The sequence below is a fragment of the Bison bison genome, unplaced genomic scaffold (genome assembly GCF_000754665.1).
Source record: "Bison bison bison isolate TAMUID 2011002044 unplaced genomic scaffold, Bison_UMD1.0 scf7180017864089, whole genome shotgun sequence".
NCBI classification, from domain to species: domain Eukaryota; kingdom Metazoa; phylum Chordata; class Mammalia; order Artiodactyla; family Bovidae; genus Bison; species Bison bison.
The window spans coordinates 2,971,223-2,994,280 of NW_011494661.1; the positions used below are offsets into that span (position 1 = coordinate 2,971,223).

General features: G+C 41.4%; 1 protein-coding gene across 2 annotated transcripts in view; it reads right to left on the reverse strand.

Moving 5' to 3' along the window:
- The window catches only part of AASS (aminoadipate-semialdehyde synthase), a 77,621-nt gene extending 54,857 nt beyond the window's left edge, over positions 1-22,764 (reverse strand). Inside the window, exons 1-9 of one of the 2 annotated variants that reach the window (XM_010838073.1) lie at positions 22,664-22,764; positions 14,935-15,159; positions 10,284-10,460; positions 7,454-7,538; positions 4,269-4,336; positions 4,013-4,159; positions 2,147-2,225; positions 1,886-2,013; positions 359-507 (exon numbers count right to left, since the gene is read on the reverse strand). In XM_010838073.1, the coding sequence (XP_010836375.1) occupies positions 359-507; positions 1,886-2,013; positions 2,147-2,225; positions 4,013-4,159; positions 4,269-4,336; positions 7,454-7,538; positions 10,284-10,460; positions 14,935-15,144 (1,043 nt within the window). In that variant the 5' untranslated portion in view covers positions 15,145-15,159; positions 22,664-22,764. Of the gene's footprint in view, positions 1-358; positions 508-1,885; positions 2,014-2,146; positions 2,226-4,012; positions 4,160-4,268; positions 4,425-7,453; positions 7,540-10,283; positions 10,461-14,934; positions 15,160-22,663 lie in introns of those variants that run through there. The other variant, XM_010838074.1, reaches the window with a different exon arrangement.
- Between the last annotated feature and the right edge of the window lie 294 nt (positions 22,765-23,058).

A 23,058-nucleotide genomic window follows, 5' to 3' on the forward strand; every position in this document is an offset into this window, starting at 1 on the left:
AGTACTTTGGCCACCTCATGAGAAGAGTTGACTCATTGGAAAAGACTCTGATGCTGGGAGGGATTGGGGGCAGGAGGAGAAGGGGACGACAGAGGATGAGATGGCTGGATGGCATCACCAACTCGATGGACATGGGTTTGGGTGAACTCCGGGAGTTGGTGATGGACAGGGAGGCCTGGCGTGCTGCAATTCATGGGGGTCGCAAAGAGTCTGACACGACTGAGCGACTGAACTGAACTGAACTGAAGGCAGACAACCAGTTACTAACAGTCAAGTCCTGTGCTATTTGGATCCCTGTGTGTGATACTCTCCCAGTGGGCCTGCTGCTGAACACTGCTGTCATTGCTGAAGTCCTTACTTGTGTGGCAATGCAGGGCAGCCTTCAACACCAGCAACTGGGGACTTGCCTGGAGCCAGGAGACTCTGAGCATCTTGGCGGGTGAGTAGACGAGGGGTGTTCTGTTCCCAGTAGATCCCGTTAATTAAACAAGTTGTATAGGGTGCAATCTGGAAAGGAAATTCTAAGTTCAACAAGATAGGAAATAGCCCTTTTCAGTGCAGTGTGTTGAAAGAGAACTATCAGTAAAATTCATGAGAAACAACATTACCTCTAACTGACTTTGTTATTTGCCAAGTCAGTGGCTACATTTTGAAGGAAAGGCAATAAATATCCACCCAGATTTTGGTGGAGAACTACCTCATAGAAAAACGTATGAACATAAATATAATCAATATCAGTGTTCTACAATATACTGCATAGCCGATAAAAGAGAAATAGAAATTTAAGCAACCAAGTGTTCTATTTCCAGCTCAGCCTCTAGTAGAGTATGATCTAAAGCATTCTACCTCAACTTCCCTGGGTTCTGTTTTCCTTACCTTCCAGATGGGGATAATATGTACCCCATTCCTCAACGGAATGCTGTGAAGATTAAATCAGATAACATCTGTAAGCTCCATGGACAAATGTGCAACATGCATGCATACATGATAACTAGGTCATTATAAGTTTTAGGATGCATCCAATCACCAATACTTCTGTGATTGGGGAAAAGAGAAGGGATGGAAATTTACTAGGTTCAAAATTTTTCAATTTGAAACTAGTTTTTATAATTCCTGTTTCTCAAGCATCTCAAGCATTCTCAAGGTGCAGGTAAAGGTCCTTCTTCTATAACATGCTTTACATGTTATAACACTGAATTTCATACCAAAATCTATAAATGCTATATTTGTTCAAACATTTAAAATTATTTAAAACCTGCCTTTCCACAATAGGTGCATGCATTTTTGTTGGCTAATTTTGAGGAGGATGAATGCATAACCAATGACTACAGAGCACACATATATTATCCCTTTTACAAGATGAGACCATCGTGTCCCCAGCAGAAGGATGTGAATTGGAAGTAACTTTTGTACAGTGGAGACCATACTATTTCACGCTGGTTCCCTGTAATCAAAATGTATTTCAAGATGGCTGGCCGAGATTATGATTGCAACTTGTGGTCATAGAAATGATGGACCAATGTTGAAATCAAAACTCATCCACATTGTGCTTTGTCCAAGTACTAACTCACGATAAATACAGAAAACAGTAACCCACAGGAAATGGTTTAGAGCTATTAAGCATGTGCAGACCTCAAGTAGAAAGAGAGTCAGTGAAGAAAAGGGCACACCCACAGAAGCCACAAAGTTACCAGGCAAAGGCCACTCCAAACATCAATAAAAGCCAACAATTCCTAAGAACAACTCATAATACCCAAAGGACTCACAACAAATCAACACGGGGAACTGAAAATCAAGGTACACATTCACAATTTCTCGCCTTAAAAACAGCCCTAACTATAGTGTATCATGAGCAAGTAACTCAAAAGCTAGGTCTGATACTCACATCAGTATTAAAACGGCTAATGTAGCGCTCGGGGTATTTGTCATACTCTACAGGGTCATATACACCATCTGTTTTCCTGACAAGATGATGATGGCGACTTAACACTGTCCCGTACACTTTTCTCAGGTCTTGCAGAGGAGAAAGAAATTAGTAAAGTGGGTCACAAGTGATATAGGTTTATGATGATAAAATATTATAATGCACAAACTGTTAAAAACAGTCAAAGATACATATAGTCACTCTCTCTTCCCCCCTCCTCACCTCCATTTTGGGAAACTTCTTTTAATTCATGTGGCTCCACATACTCACAAGGTAATTCATTGAAGATTTCTTGGGCTCCCTGTAAATAATGCATGAGTAAACATTTTAAAATCAATTGGAAAAGAGCCAATATGTTTTCCTCATTTCCTCAAAAGGCTCCAACTCACTTTCCCCACAATTACAAGCTCTACCTGCCCTGCCTTGCAGCTGGGACCACAACAGGAAAGTACGGAGGAGCTTCTTGCATACAGCCTGCAAACCATTTAAACACCACTCATTGGAGGGGGGGATTCCCAGGTGGCTCACTGGGTAAAAGAAAACACTGCAGTACAGGAGACACGGGAGATGTGGGTCCGCTCCCTGGGTCGGGAAGATCACCTGAAGGAGGCAACTGGAGGCAACTCACTCCAGTATTCTTACCTGGAGAATCTCACAGACAGAGAAGGCTGGCAGGCTATGGTCCATAGGCTCACAAAGAGCTGGACACAATTGAAGGGACTGAGCACGCACGCATGCATGTTGGGCTTTAATTTTTTACTTAGTTATTCAGCACAGACACAAAAGTGTTTAGAATTGAGAGTACAATAAAAATATTTCTATTTAACTTTTGTTCCATTGCAGAAATTATTTGAAGTGGGGAAACTGTATTTCCTACCAAAAAAAAAAAAAAAAATCAACATGACTATCTCACAGTATACTATAGCGATGTCCTGTTTGTAAAACAGTCTCATGGAAGAAAGATCCATTTTACAATTATAAGTTTCTCTGCTGCTGCTGCTGCTAGGTCGCTTCAGTCATGTCTGACTCTGTGCAACCCCATAGACGGCAGCCCACTAGGCTCCCCTGTCCCTGGGATTCTCCAGGCAAGAACACTGGAGTGGGTTGCCATTTCCTTCTCCAATGCATGAAAGTGAAAAGTGAAAAGTGAAAGTGAAGTCACTCAGTTGTGTCTGACTCTTAGCGACCCCAAGGACCGCAGCCTACCAGGCTCCTCCATCCATGGGATTTTCCAGGCAAGAGTACTGGAGTGGGGTGCCATTGCCTTCTCCGATAAGTTTCTCTAGGGGATCACAAATGCATTCTCAAAACTACCCCAGAAGGAAGAAAATAAGAGTTCTAGTCTTATTAGTTTGGAGAAGGCAATGGCACCCCACTCCAGAACTCTTGCCTGGAAAACCCCATGGATGGAGGAGCCTGGTGGGCTGCGGTCCATGGGGTCGCTAGAGTTGGACACGACTGAGCGACTTCACTTTCACTTTTCACTTTCATGCATTGGAGAAGGAAATGGCAACCCACTCCAGTGTCCTTGCCTGGAGAATCCCAGGGACGGGGGAGCCTTGTGGGCTGCCGTCTCTAGGGTCGCACAGAGTCGGACAAGACTGAAGTGACTTAGCATAGCATAGCATAGCATAGTCTTATTAATTATAAGACTTATAACAATAGTTATAGGTTATAAGACTTATTAATTATGACATAATTATAGCTATAAGACTTATTCTAGTCTTGAATTAAGTTTCTTAGCATCTCATCTTGGGGTTACTTCTAAATTTTGGGACATCTCAGACTGAGGTAAAATAGAGCACCCTAAGAACAGAACTTTTCACTGCAAGGAATTATCTGTCTAAAAAGAAAAGAAAAAGCATTCAAAGCCCCTGACAGCTTGGAATCAACTAAAAGCAAAAAGAGTAAGTTTGGACCAGTACTGTTCTTTACTACAGGAAAAGTTCATAGGTAAGAAAAGTACCAAGAATAGAATGCCCAGTCATGGAAAAGAAAGGCTCTGAAGCATCAACAAAATGCCCACATCCTTCAGGTTAGTGCCCGAGTTCCAGACTGCTTTACGGAAAGAAGACAATTGGAATTTACCTTAGATACATTACCAGTCCCTGTGAACACAAATGTTAAGGGCCCTATTGACTTCGGCATCAAACCCAGAGATATTTCATAGCCAGCATCGCGGACAGCTTGCACAGCCTGACCACTGTTCCTGTAGTTATGAGCCATGCCAATGTGCTGCAAACAAGCATATGTGATTCACATTAGTTGACCACCCATGACACGTTTCTATGTTTAAAATGTGACATGCTTAAAAAAAAAAAATGAGACACAATAAACATCTCACCATAAAAGGTGTGTGATGTCCCAAAGCAAGGAGCCTTAAACCCATCCCATGAAGAATGTTGATTATTCCTGTTGCAGAATCAGACCGACAGAAAGACGGTTAGTTAGGAGAACTGGAAACTCTTCTCTCCACCAGTTCTCCAACCTGCTCCATGCCCTGAGGAAGCACGGACCACAGCATCTCAGGTTTGGAAGGGGCCCTGGAAGTTATCTATCCATTCCCTCAAATTTCTGCCATCAAAAGTATTAACCCAGCTGCACCCACCTCCTGTCCCCTCCACTTCCAATCCTGCTAAAATGGAAAGAGTGTGCCTCTTCTTCTCTAAGGTTAATCTTTCCACCTTTGCTCCAGATCCCATCCTTCCTGCCTCACTCAGGAATTTACTCTGGAATTATGTCCTCTTTCTAACCCTCTCTATTGGTTAATTCTTAACATTTAAACACACCTCCATTTCTCGGGTACCAAAAACAAATGAACATGTGGAAAACAAAGTCACCATTAACCTTATGACCCCTCCTCCCACCCTCAGCTATTTCAGTGACCTACACAGCTAAACTCGGTGGACACTTTGCAGACCTTGACTTACTTGTCAGAGGCATTTGGCAATGTGTACTTAGTCACTCAGTTGTGTCTGACTCTTTGTGACCCCATGGACTATACCCAGCCAGGCTCCTCTGTCCATGGGGATTCTCCAGGCCAGAATACTGCAGTGGGTAGCCTTTCCCTTCTCCAGGGGATCTTCCCAACCCAGGGATCGAACCCAGGTCTCCTGCATTGCAGGCGGATTCTTTAGTCTGAGCCACCAGGGAAGCCCAAGAATACTGGAGTATGTAGACTATCCCTTCTCCAGGGGAACTTCCAGACTGAGGAATCATACTGGGGTCTCTTGCACGGCAGGCAGATTGTAGAGCTTCTTTTTGTTGGAACTCTCTTCCCTCAGCGTGCCTGGCTTGAACACATCATCACCCTAAATTTCTTCATGCTCCTCTTTGCATGCCTATTCTTTGTATATTAGTGTCCCCTGCCCCTTGCTTAACACTGTCATCCCCAGGATTTTGTTCTAGGCTCTCTTCTCTTCAACCTCTACATTTTTATTTTCCTGAGCTAAACTTATTCATTCCTAAATTTCAGGTATTCTCTGTATGCTGATGACTACAAGTCTGTATCTCTAACACAGATATTTTATTTCAAGACCCAGTCAACTACCTCATGGATTTCTCATTTTGGATGTCCTTCAATAGCAAAAACTTAGCATGCCCGTAGTGAGGACCTCAGCATCCATTCTCCCCTTCTTCTTTCTCGGAAGAGAACTTTCCCTCTCCATATCTCTGACAAATTTTCTTTGATCTTTTTTCTGATGTTTACTTTTAAGGAATAATTTATATACTATAGATCACACCAATTTAAAGTCTAAACTTTGTTAACTGTTAACAAATGTACACACCCATCTTCCCACCAACGTAATTAAGATATAGGCTACTCCCATCAACCAGTCAATCCTCCCCAAGCTTTGGTTCCGAACAACTGATTCTATTTCTGTCTGTGTAGCATAGTTTCTTCTTTAGTTGCACACAAATGAAATTTTAAATATTTATTATTCTTTCGTCTGTCTTACTCTTACTCAGAATAATGCTCTTGAGATTCATGCATACTTTGTGTGTATAAGAAGTTTGCTTCTTTTTACTGCTGAGGAGTGTTCCATTCTATGGCTATACTGCAGTTTATTTATCCATTCCTCTGCTGATTGCCTGGGCTATTACGAATGAAGCTACTACAAATAATTCTTTACAAATAATAATTTGCTTCTCTTGACAAATGCCTATAATGTATTTTGTACATTGATATTCAAGAATTTTATTTCTTCGTGAGTTGTGTCTTGCAAGGATTTGCCTATTTTGTCAACATTGTCGTATTTATTGGCCTATCCATAATATTCCCTTATCCTTTTAAAATCTGTGATGTATATAGTGATAATTCCTGTTGTATTCCTAATATTGCTTTTTTGAAATGTGGCTTCTCTGTCTCTTTTCTTAAAAATTAATCTAACTGGAAGTTTATAAAATTTACTGATTTTTTAAAAAATAACCAGCTTTTAGTTTTTGCTTTCTTCTTTTCTAATCAAAGCATTAAATGCTATAAATTTCCTTCTAAACAGCATTTTACCTGCATTCAACAAATTTTTGTGTGCTGTTTTAATTCTTCAATTAAAAATATTTCCTAATTTTTCCTATGAGATCTTCTGCACTCATGAATTATTTTTAAAAACGTGGTTTATCTTCCAAATATTGGAAATTTTCTAGATATCTTTGCATTATAATACCAAAGTTAATTTTATTATAGTCAGAGCACATACTCTATGGTTTTTAAACTTTTGAATTTATTGAGGATTTTTTTGTGACCCAGCACATGGCCCATCTAGGTAGATGTTCCACATGACCTGAAAGGAATGTTTATTCTGTTCTGCAAGTTGCTAGGTGGAATGCTGGGTGCACAAGAACTGTCGCTGATGTCACGGTGGTTGATAGTGCTGTGTGTTCCGTACCTTACAAATTTTCTGTCTACTTATTCTGACAATCACAGACCTTCAAGTAGTCTGCTGCTGCTGCTAAGTCGCTTCAGTCGTGTCCGACTCTGTGTGACCCCATAGATGGCAGCCCACCAGGCTCCTCCGTCCCTGGGATTCTCCAGGCAAGAACACTGGAGTGGGTTGCCATTTCCTTCTCCAATGAATGAAAGTGAAAAGTGAAAGTGAAGTCGTGTCCGACTCCTAGTGACCCCATAAACTGCAGCCTACAAGGCTCCTCCGTCCATGGGATTTTCCAGACAAGAGTATTGGAGTGGGGTGCCGTTGCCTTCTCCGATCTCCACATCTTACCTCTCCCATTTCACCCTTTCTTCCATCCTTCAAATTTCTCATCACCAGACTGACCTCTCTTTCCAGCTCCCAAACAGAAAAATTCCAAGCCTATCCATAGCTGTTGTCCTTCTCTCTGTTCCTTTTCTTTATCTCTGTAATAAATGTAGTGTCTCATTTTATTCCCCTGATATTCATCATCCTTACTCACACTCCCTCATGTTTATTTTTATTGGTGGAAATGAACACTCCCATCCCCTTGCCACAGAAAAAACAGTTACTTTTCAGGAAAATTTAGAAAGTGAGCGATGTAACAGCCTTGGATACCTACCTGCCACACCTGCCCACTGTCCGAATGCCACCACCCGTATTCCTCTATGATCCACCATTTTCTCATAATCAATAAGTCGGATTTCCTGAAGAAATGATAAAAAATTTCTAAATCATCCAGCTTAATTTCAGTGGGTAGAACACATATATGAGCAAGTGGGTATTTCACATTTTTCCCTCTTATAAAATATATCTTGACTTGCTAACAGAAGTTACCATGAGGTGCACCATGAAACATTTAGAAAATGCTGGGTCACAAACCAAGGATAGGTTTGTGATGAGAAATGAAAGAATGCTCCTAGCAGGATGCTAATGCCCCTTGATGGCAGGCAATAAAATAACAAAGGCATGATATCCTTTAACTTTTAGCCCAGCACCATCAACCAATATTTCTACATAATGCCCCGCTCATCCTCACATCCTTCCCTCTAGTCTCAAAAACAAGTCCTTCCTGAGACTAATCCCTGTGAGCTAGATCCCAACTTTTTTTTGTGTCTTCCAAGACCACTCTTGAACTTATTCTCTTTACTGCATTGTCTCTCTTTACTATGTTCCTTCCCCTCAGCCATTCTAAATATGCCCAAGTCTCCCTTATACCTTAAAAACGACAACAAAACACCCTCTCAAGTCCATACACGCAAATCTATCTCATTCTCTCTCTTCCTCTTCTTCTCTCTCTTTCTGACTCTCTTAGTATCTCTTTCTCTTTCTCTCTGTTTTCTCTCTCCAGGCTTTCACAAGCAAGCTTTATTTAAAAAATAAAACAAGCTGCTTGTTTTTCACTTCCTCATTTTCACTAAAATCATATCCTTCCCCTTTCCTTTCCTTCCAAGAAAAGGAATCTTCCCTTTCTCTTTCTCTTGGAAATCCTCTATTAATTCATACTTAAAAGCTACTAACACATTGTAATTATAGAATGTCTTAAATACTCTATTTCCTCAAAGATAATATAATTTTTACCATGTCCATGTATTTAAGAATATTTAATATTCATCCAACTCCAAGTCATTTGTTACAAAAATGTTGCCCAAAAGCAGCCCTGCTGGGTCTGTTTTCATTGATTTTCTTGAAATGAACAAAAGTTCATACAACCCAAAAAAAAAGTTTCTGAAGTACTTTTTGAGGAGTTTATCTGCTTAACGTGAAACATTCTTAATATTTTCATTAATTAGTTTTTGAATTTGTTCTTTTGAAACACTGCAAATTAACTGTAGTCTCTGTTTAGTGAATTTGAAAAGAGTAAGAATGTATTCTGGATACCTATATAAAATACATTTTCCTCTACTGCTTTTACTGTTCATGAAATTCTCCTGTCCTCTGCCTACTGTCAAATGCTAGTCTAGTTTCTAAGGGCCTAATATCTTTACTCCAGGACTTAGACCTTGGACTTCTCTATCCACACTTACTCCCTGTCCTCATCCAATCTCATGGCTTTAGATACCTTCTAGTCTCTGACAACTGTGTATCAGGAGGAGCTGGCTTCCTGAACTACAGATCACATTCAGTGGCCCACTCAGCTTCTCCCCTTCAATGTCTAATGGACAAATTAAACTCAACAGGCCCTAAACCCAACTCTCGATCCTTCCAAACAAGCCCGTTCCTCTGACAGTGGCATCATCTCAATCTAAGGCAACTCCTTTAAGTTACTGAAACCAAAATCCGTTCAGAGTCAGCTCTGACTCCTCTCTTTCTCTCATAGTCCACACTCACTTCATCAGTGACTCCTGTGGGCTCAGACCTCTAAAATATACGCAGGTTTTGTCCATGTGTCACAACCTCTGCTTCTGCCACCTCCGTGCAAGCCACCATCATTGGCAGCCTAGCATCTGGACTAGTCCAGACTAACAGTCTTATTAATTTTGTTCTCCTCCTCTCACTTCCAACTGTTATTCACACAGCAGGGCAGAAAAAGCATCTTAGAATATGATTTTCTCTAATCCTCTACTCAAAAAGACTGTCAGGGCTTTGTATTACTATTCTCTTAGCTTAGCAGACTTTGCCCAGATGGATATGGCTTGACCCCTCATCACCAAAGGTTTGCTCAGTTCCAACTTATCGATGAGGCTCTCTCTAGCCATCCTATTTAAACTAGCATTGTCATCTCCCCCAGTGCCCAGCACTCCTTTTTTCTACTGTATCATATTTACCTCCATTACATATATCACCAAGCAATGTATGAGGTGTCATTTATTTATCATTTGTCTCCTTCCACTCAGATATAAGCTCTGTTCATTGCAGTAATCAGTGTCAGACACAGTGTAGGCACTTGGTAAATACTTGCTGAGTGAATACTCTGTAATTTAAATAGATGCTAGTTTTTCCACAGTACTAATAATCTCAAAAAAGTTTTTTTCCCTTATGAATATGTAGAAATAAATGTAAAAATAGTCTCCAGTCCAGTTCTGGTACTACAGAGCATCCTCAGTCAATTTGCTTCACCTCTCTGGGCTCCATCTGAAAAATTAGGGTCGTGGGTTGTATGATCCCTAAGGTTCTTTTCAGCTCTTAAATTCTACTTGGCTATATTTGACCAACTAACCTTATAAATTAATGATCATTTGGGACAAATGCTTCTATCATTCTTTCCATTTTAGAATACAAAAGGAATGAAATATGTTTGATTCTTCTTTTTATGACCCTGCCCTGCAGAGGAGCCCTAACAGCAGCAGAACTATTCAAGCACTATCTTACAGATCATCTTTCCTGTTGAGGTGAATAACATGATGTATTTCCTAGACGCTAAAAGAAAACTAAAACTCCGCTTGACAGTTAAAAGCAAAAAAAAAAAAAAGTTTCAGTGTTAACATTTATGAATATTGCCCACTAAATACCTGTTTTAGGATCTCATCCAGCAAACCCATATTGGCCTCCTGAGCCTTTATTGTGTGGGAGAAGAATGCATAAGTCTTCTTGGGCATTAATTTTTCCTCTGGCGGTCTTTTAACTCCCAAAATTAGACAAGCTTCAGAAATATCCTCTTGGAGAATGCCACCAGCTTTGACATATTCCTGGGAATGCAATTTTGATTGAAAGTTATTCCCCTGATTTGTTGTATTCATATTTTCTTTACCAAATAAATTTAGCAGTTAAAGACACAAACTTTTGAAAGAATAAAACATAAGGAACAAATAATGGGAAAACGACTTATAAAATTCTTACTTGCTGACTAAAGATGAATTTAACATGTTTGACTTTTGCAGCAAAAACAAAAATCAGAAAATTCAGCACATAATTTTATTTGAGAACAGTTGACTCATTGGAAAAGACTCTGATGCTGGGAGGGATTGGGGGCAGGAGGAGAAGGGGACGACAGAGGATGAGATGGCTGGATGGCATCACTGACTCGATGGACGTGAGTCTGAGTGAACTCCGGGAGTTGGTGATGGACAGGGAGGCCTGGCGTGCTGCGATTCATGGGGTCACAAAGAGTCGGACACGACTGAGCAACTGAACTGAACTGAATAGCCACTAACACACTAGAACATGTGATTTAAATATTCTTGTAAAATATATGTTTTTCAACAATGCTGTGAAACATGAAATGGTAATAGTAATTTATTGTTGTTATTGTTGTTTAGTCACTAAGTTGTGTTTGACTCTTTGCAATCCCACAGACAGGAGTCTGGCAGGCTCCTCTGTCTGCAGAATTTCCTAGGCAAGCATACTGGAGTGGGTTGCCATTTTCTTCTCCAGGGGATCCTCTTGATACAGGGATTGAACCCATGTCTCCTGCATCGGCAGGTGGATTCTTTATCACTGAGCCACCAGGGAAGCCCAGGAATTTATTTCTTTAGTATATTTTTAAAAGAAAGACATAAATCTGCAACATTTTCTTTTCTTTCTTTTTTGGGGAGTGGGGTTCAATTAGTATTTACTATTGTCCTACTCTGTACAGTGGATTGTGATAGAGATGAGATAAAACCCAAAGAAAGACAAACAAGCTTCCTCCTGTAAAGGAGCTCACAAAATATTGTAGAAAGAATCAGAGGCACAATATATTAGGTTGAATTCAAAAGAATAGTATGATTATTCTTAATATGAATAATCATTACTTAATGATAATTAGTATGATTATTAATAATCTAAATGATATATTAATTTAACAGATATTGAGATAACTCTCAATGGAAATACAGAAATTTAAGTTAATCTAAAAGGCTGAGTTGGATTTGGAGGAACAGAGATAGGAAATACAAGGTGCTAATACCAGTAAGAGGTATTGAAGAAACATATACAAATATTGAGATGGGAAAGTAAGGAGATGTTTAGGGCATAATAAGTGAATCAATTTAGAAAAGTAGATTGAATATCATCATTGTGAATATGATCTTTGTTAAATAAAAATTATAATCATTGATATTTATTAATAAATTACTGTATGCTTTGCTAAGCTCTTTGGGTGAATTATTTAATTCTCAAAACTCCCATGAGGTAGATGCTATTATTATCCCCATTTTATCAATGGGAAACCCGAGTTTTACACATTAAACTGAGATTTCATAACTAGTATATAGAGGCCACAAAGAATTATTTCAGATTTTTAAATAAAAGGGTAGCATAATCCCAGGGATGGGGGAGCCTGGTGGGTTGCCATCTATGGGGTTGCACAGAGTCAGACACGACTGAAGTGACTTAGCAGCAGCATGATCCAGGCAGAATTTTTAAGGCATCAGAGGTGGCAGTTAAATAAAAGGAAGATAAATCTAGTTAGGAATCTACTTGAAAGGAAAGCATAAATCTAGAGAAGAGACAGTAAAAGTAATAAACATGTTCATGTCTGGTTTCTCTGAAAACAATCTGCCCATTTATAGTAGACTGGTTAAATACATCATGATAAATCAGAGAGCAATAATAACAGAGTAATTACTACATAGACATTAAATAGAATGAAGCTGATTTCTATGAACTGACATAGATTTCCAGGATATGCCTTCAGTTCAGTTCGGTTCAGTCACTCAGTCATGTCCAATTCTTTGTGACCCCACGGACTGCAGCACACCAGGTTTCACTGTCCGTCACCCTCTCCCAGAGTTTGCTCAAACTCCATCCATCAAGTCGGTGATGCCGTCAAACCACCTCATGCTCTGTCATCCCCTTCTCCTCCTGCCTTCAATCTTTCCCAGCATCAGGGAATATGCCAAAGAACAAAGCAAGGTGTGAAAGAGTATATGCAGTACACAAGGTTCTGCATAAGATTAAAAGGAAAATAAGAAAACACATAACACACATTTTTGTAAGAAGAAACAGGAATGATAGATCAGAAACTAATGAAAACAGTAGCCTACAAGGTAGATAGGAATGGGATGGAGGGGATAAAGATAACAGCAAGACTTCTCTGTGTTGCATCTTTTTATATGGTTTTAATATTTACGGAGAAGGTGATGGCAGCCCACTCCAGTACTCTTTCCTGGAAAATCCCATGGGCGGAGGAGCCTGGTAGGCTGCAGTCCATGGGGTCGCTAAGAGTCAGACACGACTGAGCGACTTCACTTTCACTTTTCACTTTCATGCACTGGAGAAGGAAATGGCAACCCACTCCAGTGTTCTTGCCGGGAGAATCCCAGGGTCGGTGGAGCCTGGTGGGCTGCCATCTATGGGATCGCACAGAGTCAGACACGACTGAAGCGACTTAGCAGCAGCAGCAGCAGCAATCTTTAAAGGGGCTTCCCTTGTGGCTCAGCTGGTAAAGAAATCCCCTGCAATGCAGAAGACCCAGATTTGATCCCTGGGTTGGGAAGATCTCCTGGAGAAGGGAAAGGCTACCCACTCCAGTACTCTGGCCTAGAGAGTTCCATGGACTGTATAGCCCATGGGGTCGCAAAGAGTAGGACACGACTGAGTGACTTTCACTTTCACTAAAGTGAGACTAAAGAATTCACCTGCAATGCAGGAGATGTGAGTTCAATCCCTGGGTGGGGAAGATCCCCTGGAGAAGGAACTGGCAACCCAACCTTGTATTCTTGCCTAGGAAATCCCATAGACAGAGCAGCTAGAGGGCTACAGTCCATGGGGTCGAAAAAAGTCAGATACAATTTAATGACTGAAAAACAGGAACAACATCTTTAAAACTTATAAATATTTAACTTATTTAAAAAATAAAACTAAATCAAAAAGGATTTAAAAGCAAATGTTAAAATTTAATAGAAACAAAAACAAATAAATCCAACTGGATATCACATTGACATGTAGCCACACAGAAAAACTACTTCAGATATGTTTTGAACACAGCATTCTGAATATTCTTTGTGAGATGCAGTCTAAAGACAAAAAAACCATTCTCCTAAGAAATATTAAATTCCATTCAGTGTCCTCTTACTGAGGACAGAGGATGAGATGGTTGGATGGCATCACTGACTCAATGAACATGAATTTGAGTTGGTGATGGACAGGGAAGCCTAGCGTGCTGCAGTCCATGGGGTCGCAAAGAGTCGGATATGACCGAACTGAACATTATATTCGTTTCAGGTATATACCAAAGTTAGTTTCAGGTGTATACATTGCAAAAGGATCACCACAATAAGCCTAGTTAACAATAAACCTAGTACTGTTCTAGATTAAAAGAACTAAAGATACATAATAATAAATTCAGTGAACCTTATTTAAACCTTGCTTAAAATAAAAACCCTAAAAGACATTAGGGACAAGGGGAAATTTGAAATAGGTATATGTGATGATCTTGTGGAATTATTAATTTCTTAGGTGTGAAAAAGAAACGACAGTTATGGTTATGTAGAAAGACTATTTATTCCTAGGAAATGCATACTGAAGCATTTAGAGATAAAGTGTCATTGTCTGCAACATATTTTCAAATGGCTCACAGAAGAAAAACCACGTGCATGTCTCTGAAGTAAAAATAAAAGTTAAATCTGTGTCATAAGATTATGGTGAAGAATGAATGATGAATGTGAGGTGACTGGCAAGGTTAGGACTCGTGAACAAACTCTACGTAGTAAAGCATTTCCTGGAGACGTCGGTCTTCCCAGTCCTAGAACCAGGGTCGCGCATGAAAGAATGATGGGATGTCATCCCTAAACTGGAGAAAGCATGGAATAAGTGAAAACAATACTTACTGGCTAAATTCTGGGCTCAAGAAAGTATTCTAACTAGAAGTCTCCTAACTATATAATCTCACTACAACTGAAGTAAAGAAATACTGTCGTGTGGTCCTTAACTGACACTAGCAAACCTTTTGAGCTTCCCTAGTGGCTCAGATGGTAAAAAATCTGCCTGCAATATGGGAGACCTGGGTTTGTCCCCTGCGTTGGGAAGATCCCCTGGAGGAGGGCACGGCAACCCACGCCAGTATACTTGCCTGGAGAATCCTCATGGACAGAGGAGCCTGATGGGTCGCAGAGTTGGACACAACTGAGCGACTAAGCACAGCGCAGCACAGCTAACATTTTAGGTTCACTCAGATGCTCTGTAATTTTCATACATAGAGTCATTTCACTTTCACATATCTTTACAAATTGGAAATATTACCTTATCGTGAATGGCTCGCCGATTGGAAGGCTGTATTAAGACCTTGTATCCCAGGTTGGTGATCCCTTTGACGTGCCGGGGAGCCAGAGGAGCCCGCCTTTCCCAGGCATTCACATCCTCCCGCCTCAAGGCCATCACTGCCTTGTGGTGAAGCCCTCTGGAGAGGCTGGGGCTCAGCCTGCCCAGTTTGGTTCTGGACACTCGCAGCATCTTGAAACCTGGTGACTGTAAAGACATTGTACGAGCAGGGCAATGAAAGGCAGGAGGGCTCACAGGTCAGTTCTGGTCTCCTGAGAAATCTGTTGTAAAATCTAACCAACCCAGGTGGTAACAGATTCAAGGTGGAGAAGGGGGAGGGAAAACCTGGATGACATCACAGTGTTCCTTTACCCAACCAAAACTGAACTTTCACAAACAAAGGGAAATCCAAAATTAAAAAGAGTCCCAAGCACTGACAGGACACTAATCAATATTGGCTGTGTCAAAATCATGTTTTTAAAATATATGTTTTACCAAACCATACATTCAGCACAAAGGTTTTAAGCAAGTTAATCTACAAATACAAGAAGATCATTCATACCAATTTTAACGATGAAACATTTAGAATCCTGTCATAATGTACAAGATCCTTGACAATCTAGCTCCAACCTCTTTCCAGTTTAATCTACTCAGTGTGTTTTACAGCCTGTTGTCAGTCACTGAACTGCTTTTTACTGGTCCAGGATGAGATGTGTACAGAAATAGAAAGTAGGCACTTAGAAATCTTTATATGACAGGATCATTTTTTCTAGTAATTCATTGGTATTGAATTTTATAAAAGCATTGGTTCTGGCAGATTGGAAAACAAAACAAACATGTTTTTACCACAGGTGTTAGAAGCTGGAAAGCATGTCCCTCAACCCCTGCCCCTCTCAACAACCCTCAGCCTCACTTCGCTGACCCTGTTGTTGCTTTTTGCCTTTCCAACCTGTCCTCTACCCTACCACCCCTCCCTGCTATTACATTAAACCCAGACCTGTCTTAATCAGTTCTCTAACTGCTGTCCCAGATTATATAACTCTATTCATTTGTTCAGTTAAGAAATATTTACAAGAGGCTTACTATGTGTCAGCACAGAGTAAATTGTACAAAAAATTTTAAAGCATAAATACTAAACAGTTTTCAAATGGGAACATAAACTTAGTCAGAGGTTATTTCAGATCATTTGGATGCTAAACCTTGCTTTTCTATGTTTAAGGTTGGCATCAAAATATAGATACTAAATGATCTTATATGTTCTGGAAATTCCCTAGCATATAGCAAAATTCTTATGGAACACATTTCTGTTACATCAGACTGCAATCTCTAAACCAGGCCCACCTTAAAGAGAGGGAAGCTTTGTCCAAACAATGGAACATACAAGTAATTTCCTAGAGGCGAACTACTTATCACCCTAGATAGAAAATTTGTAGGATAACTCACAACACAGAGTAAAAGAATAAAGCAAACAGCAAGGAGTCCAGCTAAGAAGGCTTTAGAAGAAGAAGGGCAGGGAGAGAAAACACAGCACACAGCAAGTAAACAGTCTGATCATGAGGAGTTCAGGCTAACTTTTACTCAGGCCAAATACAGATGATCAACATTTCAGTAAGACTTACATACTCTATCTAAGGCTTTGATTTATATATATATATATATAGCTTTATTTTTAAACAGACTATGTTAACTCCAAGCCCATAACATTTATTCTCCCTCAAGCCAAAGGAAAATCTGCAATATTTCATAGAACTTGCAACCATATGTTTACGAATGAAATCAGTTCCAAAGACAAGTGATTTTTCTCAACATACTGACAAGCCCACAAACAGTCCCATCTTCCCAGCAGGGGTTTTATCTCACATACCATGGGTGACCAAGTGATCCTAATCTTCTATACTTAGTAGCAGTTCTTGGCACAAAGATTCGGAAACCTATCCAAGTAATTCAGTCTCTCTCCTCAGCCCAAGTTTGATTTAAAACCACAGCTTCCCCTTTCTCAGAAACACTCTTCTGCCTTCTCCTCTTCCTCCATACCTCCTTTGTTTGGAGTCGGGGGTATGGTGTGGGAGGAGAGACACAGACACATACACTTACGTACGTGTTTGCAGAGGCAGACTTTCCTGGGGAAGAGGAAAGTAAAGTAGCACAGGCTGACCTTCTCTGTTTTATTTAGGAAACTACTTTCACTTTCACTTTTTGGAGGGAATCCTTGAATCCCAATTCCTAACACTTTGTTTCTAAAGAAATAGAACAACAGTTACCACTGATTTAACATTATATGTCAAGCACTATGCTTAGCACTTTATAGACAGTATTTCATTTCCTTCTTGTGGCAATCTAATTAAGCAGATACTATTATTCTCGTCATTTTACAGATGAAGCAACTGAAGTGAAATCCGACTAGCTAGGTTAACAGTTAATGCTAGGGATTCTTTGTCGAAGCCTGCAAATCCACACCTCTCATATCCGACACATGTTACTCCTGCCAGCTCAATTCAGAAAGAAATCAGATCCATATGGTATTGGCTATATGACCAGTTCTCCCACAGCATGGGGTGCCTCCATCCTACATGTCACCAAAAATCCATCCTGAGCCCCGGCCAAGGTAAATTTTAAGTTTCTGGATGCTTAGTAAGGAGATGATTATAGAAGAGTCTGATTATATCAGTAACTGCTTGAGCCTTGAACCTTGCTCTCAAGTATAAAACTTCCTGGGACCACCATTCATTTCATTCTCAGGTCATCAAGAAATATGTAACAGTGAGAATTTCTGAATTGTTCCAAGATAGAATATGCACAGAGTCGGACATGATTGAGCAACTGAACTGAACTGAGGTTATTATGACTCATTAGAAAAGACCCTGATGCTGGGAAAGATTGAAGGCAGGAGGAGAAGGGGACAACAGAGGATGAGATGGTTGGATAGCATCACTGACTTCATGGACATGAGTTTGAGCAAACTCCGGGAAATAGCGAAGGACAGGGAAGCCTGGCATGCTGCAGTCCGTGGGGTCGCAAAGAGTCGGACAGGACTGAACTCAACAATAAAATACAAAACAGAGTTAGGCTTGGCCCCTTCTAATTTCTGTTGCTTTCATTGGGATATGTAAAAAGGATTAGACACTCTTTATTAAAGAAAATTTAAGGCCATATCATCTCTCTCTAGCCCCCAATCAGAAATGTGCTCTTTGTCCATATATTTTAGATCTTTGAAATAATTCCACTAGAATACAATCCAGTGACTCACACTAAAACCACCAAATCACAGGGGGACATTTCTCAATGTCAAGTTGTTTGCATACAATCAGGCATACATTTTGGTTAAATTCAGAGTGACTAAGGATGGAGTAGCCTTCAGTTGACTAAAATAAATAAAGGGTGAGAAATGCAAATGATTTATACCCTCACTTCCAGTTTATTCAAAACATGCAAGTATATTTAAAAAGCCATGATGGGACTTCCCTGGTGGTTCATTGGCTAAGACTCCAAGCTCCTACTGCAGGGGGCCCAGGTCTAACCCCTGGTCAGGGAACTAGACCCCACATGCCGCAACTAAAGATCCCACATGCCGCAAAGAAGATGGTAGATCCTGTGTGCTGCAACTAAGACCTGGCCCAGCCAAATATATAAATATATTTTTTTTATTAAAAAAATAAAAGCCGTAGTTTCCCAGGAAGCCCTGATGCAATAAAGGCAAGCAACTTCATGACCATGAGTCTTAGCCCACACTACATATTTGGCATCCAGACCATAATGATCCTGAAGAGGTTCATAAGAGTTCCAAATTAACAGAACACCTAATGATAGCCTAGAACTCCCCCAAGGCTTGTTAGAACAAGACTTGAACGTGAACATGAACAAGGCTTGAACGAGGCATGACCATGAGGCTTGAACACCGTCCTCCATATACTTCTATTTCCTGTTGCATAGCTATATTCTTTTAATGTTAAACTGGTTACAAAGTGAAAGTGAAGTCTCTCAGTCGTGTAGGACTCTTTGGGACCGCATGGAATATAGCCTGCAGGCTCCTCCATCCATCCATGGGATTTTCCAGGCAAGAGTACTGGAGTGGGTTGCCATTTCCTTCTCCAGGGGGATCTTCCTGATCCAGGGATCGAACCCGGTGTCCCATATTGTAGGCGGACGCTTTTACCGTCTGAGCCACCAGGGGAGTCCAGGGAGTTGGTGATGGATAGGGAGGCCTGGCGTGCTGCGATTCATGGGGTCGCAAAGAGTCGGACATGACTGATCGACTGATCTGATCTGATCTGATCTGAAAAACAAGTAGACTTGGAGGGAGAGGCGTATCTGTTAGTGTTCATTAACCTGATCTAAGATTATCATGTGTTCTCAAGTCCATCAACTACTCAAAGTCATCCAAAGATAATACCACCTACCAGTCTCCTGGTCTCTAGCCTACAAATGTAGCTTCACTGAGATGGAATGCAAAGTTAGTTCTGAATTGGAGTCTTATCCACAATGTTTATTTGCTTAATTTCTTTCTTTGTTAAACTCTATAAATTCTTTGAAGAAATGAACTGTTTTCCTCATCTCTATATTTCTAGTGACTTCCCTACAGGAGAACTTGAATATTTGGCGAAAGAATGAATAAATAAATGAGCAGATTTAAATGAATGTAATAAAGACCAGCAAAGCAAACAAAATAGACTCATGAATAAGAACAGGATTTCATGTTTACCACTGGCCCAACAAGGCTCACAAAAGATCTAATCTCTTGTCAAGATCTCATAGATCAATGAATATTATGAAATACAAATAAAAATGGTATTAAAATCCAGATCTGGTTGCTGAGACATATAACTAGATATGGGACTCCTTCCTTGACTTCAGTTTCATAATTCAGGCTGGAATATAATGCTAACATCCTTTTCAGCTTTAATATGCTGGTTCTATTCAGTACAGTATATAGAGGATGAGATGGTTAGATGGCATCACTGATTCCGTGGACATGAATTTGAGCAAACTCCCAGAGATAGTAAAGGACAGTCCATGGGGTCGCAAAGAGTCGGACACGACTTAGCAGCTGAACAACAACAACATTAAGTATAGTAGTGACTGGACACTGTGGATTACAAAGGCATTCAAATTTTAGAACATAAACAGGCACTCTCACTCATGAAGATATAGCCAAAGTACACAAACAGGGAAACAAAATACCAAAAGCACTATGAAGAAAGACAGGATATTCACCTAAGTTACCTGCATTAACTGCAGTGACCAGGAGCCAAAAATAGGAGGGGGATACCTCACAAAAAATTCTGACTACTCTCCTCCATAAACGGCCTGGGTTCCTCAGCTTCCCACTTACTCAAAGACCTTGGTGAGTATCTGTCTGTACTTCACCTGCAAAATGGGATTTATACCTACTTCATAGGGTTATTGCGGAGAAGGCAATGGCACTCCACTCCAGTACTCTTGCCTGGAAAATCCCATGGATGGAGGAGCCTGCTAGGCTGCAGTCCATGGGGTCACTAAAAGTTGGACACGACTGAGCAACTTCACTTTCACTTTTCACTTTCCTGCACTGGAGAAGGAAACAGCAACCCACTCCAGTGTTTTTGCCTGGAGAATCCCAGGGATTGGGGAGCCTGGTGGGCTGCCGTCTGTGGGGTCGCACAGAGTTGGACACGACTGAAGCGACTTAGCAGTAGCAGCAGCATAGGGTTATTGAGAAATTTATTTGCATTAATAGGCATAAAGTGCTGAGCATGTCATAAACACTCAGTAAATGCTAAGCAAAAGGCTGCAAAGCTGCCCTCTCCTCAAAGGTAAACACAGCCATCCATCACCCCTGACAGTAGAACATCACTTTCCCTTCCTCTGGGTCACACCGTGGGGAGGCCTTCACAATGACTCTATGTTCATCCCTCCCTCTTCTTACTTCTTTAAAAAAAAAAATTTAAAAAGCCCAGTAAGCCTTCTCTTTACCTTCACCCTTCAGGCATGAGGGTTCAAGATAATAAGTTATCATTTTAATACTATAATTCATCAAATTTAAATTACTTTTTTTTCACATTTTAGCATCCTTGAAAGGAGGATACATCTAATAATCGACTGTGTCTTAATTCTATGAATATGGTAATAACATTGTTGGTTACTTTCCATTCCAGATATACAGCATTTCTGTGATTCCAGAAATTCCATAGAATTTTTTGTGGCCTCACCACAGAAACTTGTCACTGTTTGTAGTGTTATCTCTATGAGAAAATTAATACAAGAATATGTGGAAAAAATGAAAATTTTGTGTTAAATGGGATTGGTTACCCACCAAAGATCATTTCCAAAATCCTGCTAATGCTTGAGGACTGGTTAGTTATGGGATACATTTTCAATTACAAATAAATCAGAGTTCTGATGATGCTGTCACCAATAACAAGCGAGGCTGATAACAAATAGGATTTTCTGGAGAGTGGGAAAGTCACTTGGGGACATTGACTTAAACCTTTGTCCTCCTAGCTCATTTTGCAGAAGGGGCCACCAGGTTACACAGCTAGAACATTCTGTGGCCCACAGGTTCACTCCTCTGTATAGCAAAAAAGGGGGAGGAGGAGTGAGAGGAGTTCACAACACACATATATAGAAGCAGCCCACACCCAGTGTCATGGTTGGTTTTTGTTGCTGTTGTTGTTGTTTCAATATAGAGTATATGAAAGCCATATGTCAAAGTCGATGAGCGTTCACTCCTGTGCACAGCTAGGTCGCCCTAATCAATTACATTTTCACGTCCGAATAACTGACGACCCACAACATCAAAAAATGCTCGTCTTCGTTCGAGTTATTAAACACACTCTCTCCCTCTCCCCACGCCACAAGCCACTTCCACTCTCTTAAAATCCGTACCTGGAAAGCATATTTCTTCCAGAAGTAGCCAGGGCATTTAGCCCCATTGAGTTAAACAGGGTACTTAACTGCTTCTAACCGCGCCCCCTCCGCGGGCGAACTCTCCCACTGGCCTGCACGGCGCCTGCGGAGTCTCAGAAATTCAGGAAACGCAGATATCCAAACATTCAACTTCCGCACTTTTCCTGTCTGTCAGAGGATGGAGGGGGATGGCCCCCATCCCAGAGAAAGGTCAGGTCCACATGGGCAGTGTGAATAAGTCTGTGATCCGAATTTGTTTAAGCAGGCCAGGGGCTGAAAAGGTCAACCAGTAACTGCGCTGAAAGAAAGCCTGGGGGTGCGAGCGTACTGGGCGGCAGGGGCGGTGCCCGCCGCCATCCGTCAGCCACCCGCTGCAGCCGCCTATCTAAATAAGCACACAGTCCAAGAGTTAACAGAGGCTTTGTTCTATAACTTCAATACCAATTCTTTACTCCCCAGCAACCGCCCCCCACCTCAGCCCTGGCCAAAAAAGAAATCCACGTTGCCATCCCTTCTCCTGCATATACAGCAATTCCGGGGCTACGCCCACTGCCCCCGACTTCCCACCCCTCGTCTGCAGGGAAACGCTCGGGGAGAGGCCTGGAGAGGAGGCCGAACGCTCTTCACGCCCTTCCCCACTCTCGTCCCGGCAACGGCCGGCGTCCGCAGAGTTCCCGGGTCCCCAGCGCCGCAGGGAGGAGTAGGCAGAACACTCGCCCACACCTCCCGGCGGATAGGCAGAGCCCCGCCAGCGGTCTCCAAACTCATCTCACAGGCTGAGCCCACTGCCCATCAGCTCAGCTCCTCCTGGCACCCAACCCGCCCTCACCTCGTCCGGTCCCCGCCGCCTGTGAGCTCCCGGGCCCTGGGAGGGGAGGCTCCAAATTTCCAGCCGAAATTGGGATGCAGGCGGTGAGGAGGAGGTGTTTGCTCAACTTCTTAGGACGTCATGACTCCTCCCCCCCAGCCAATCAGCACCCGCCCTGAGGGAACAACCTTCTTCTCCTCCAATCGGCGGCGCTGCCAGGTACTAGTCATACCCTGCCCCAGCTCCACCCAGAAAATCTTTCTGCCTTTTTAGATCTCTGACCTACGTCCGTAGCCGGGGACCTCACGTCCTTCCAGGATGGTTATTGACCAAGTTTGTAACTGTCCGCAGCAGGGGACAGGCGGAGACGGTGAAGGAAATAGTCCGAACATTACACGTTCAACAGATGGATATAT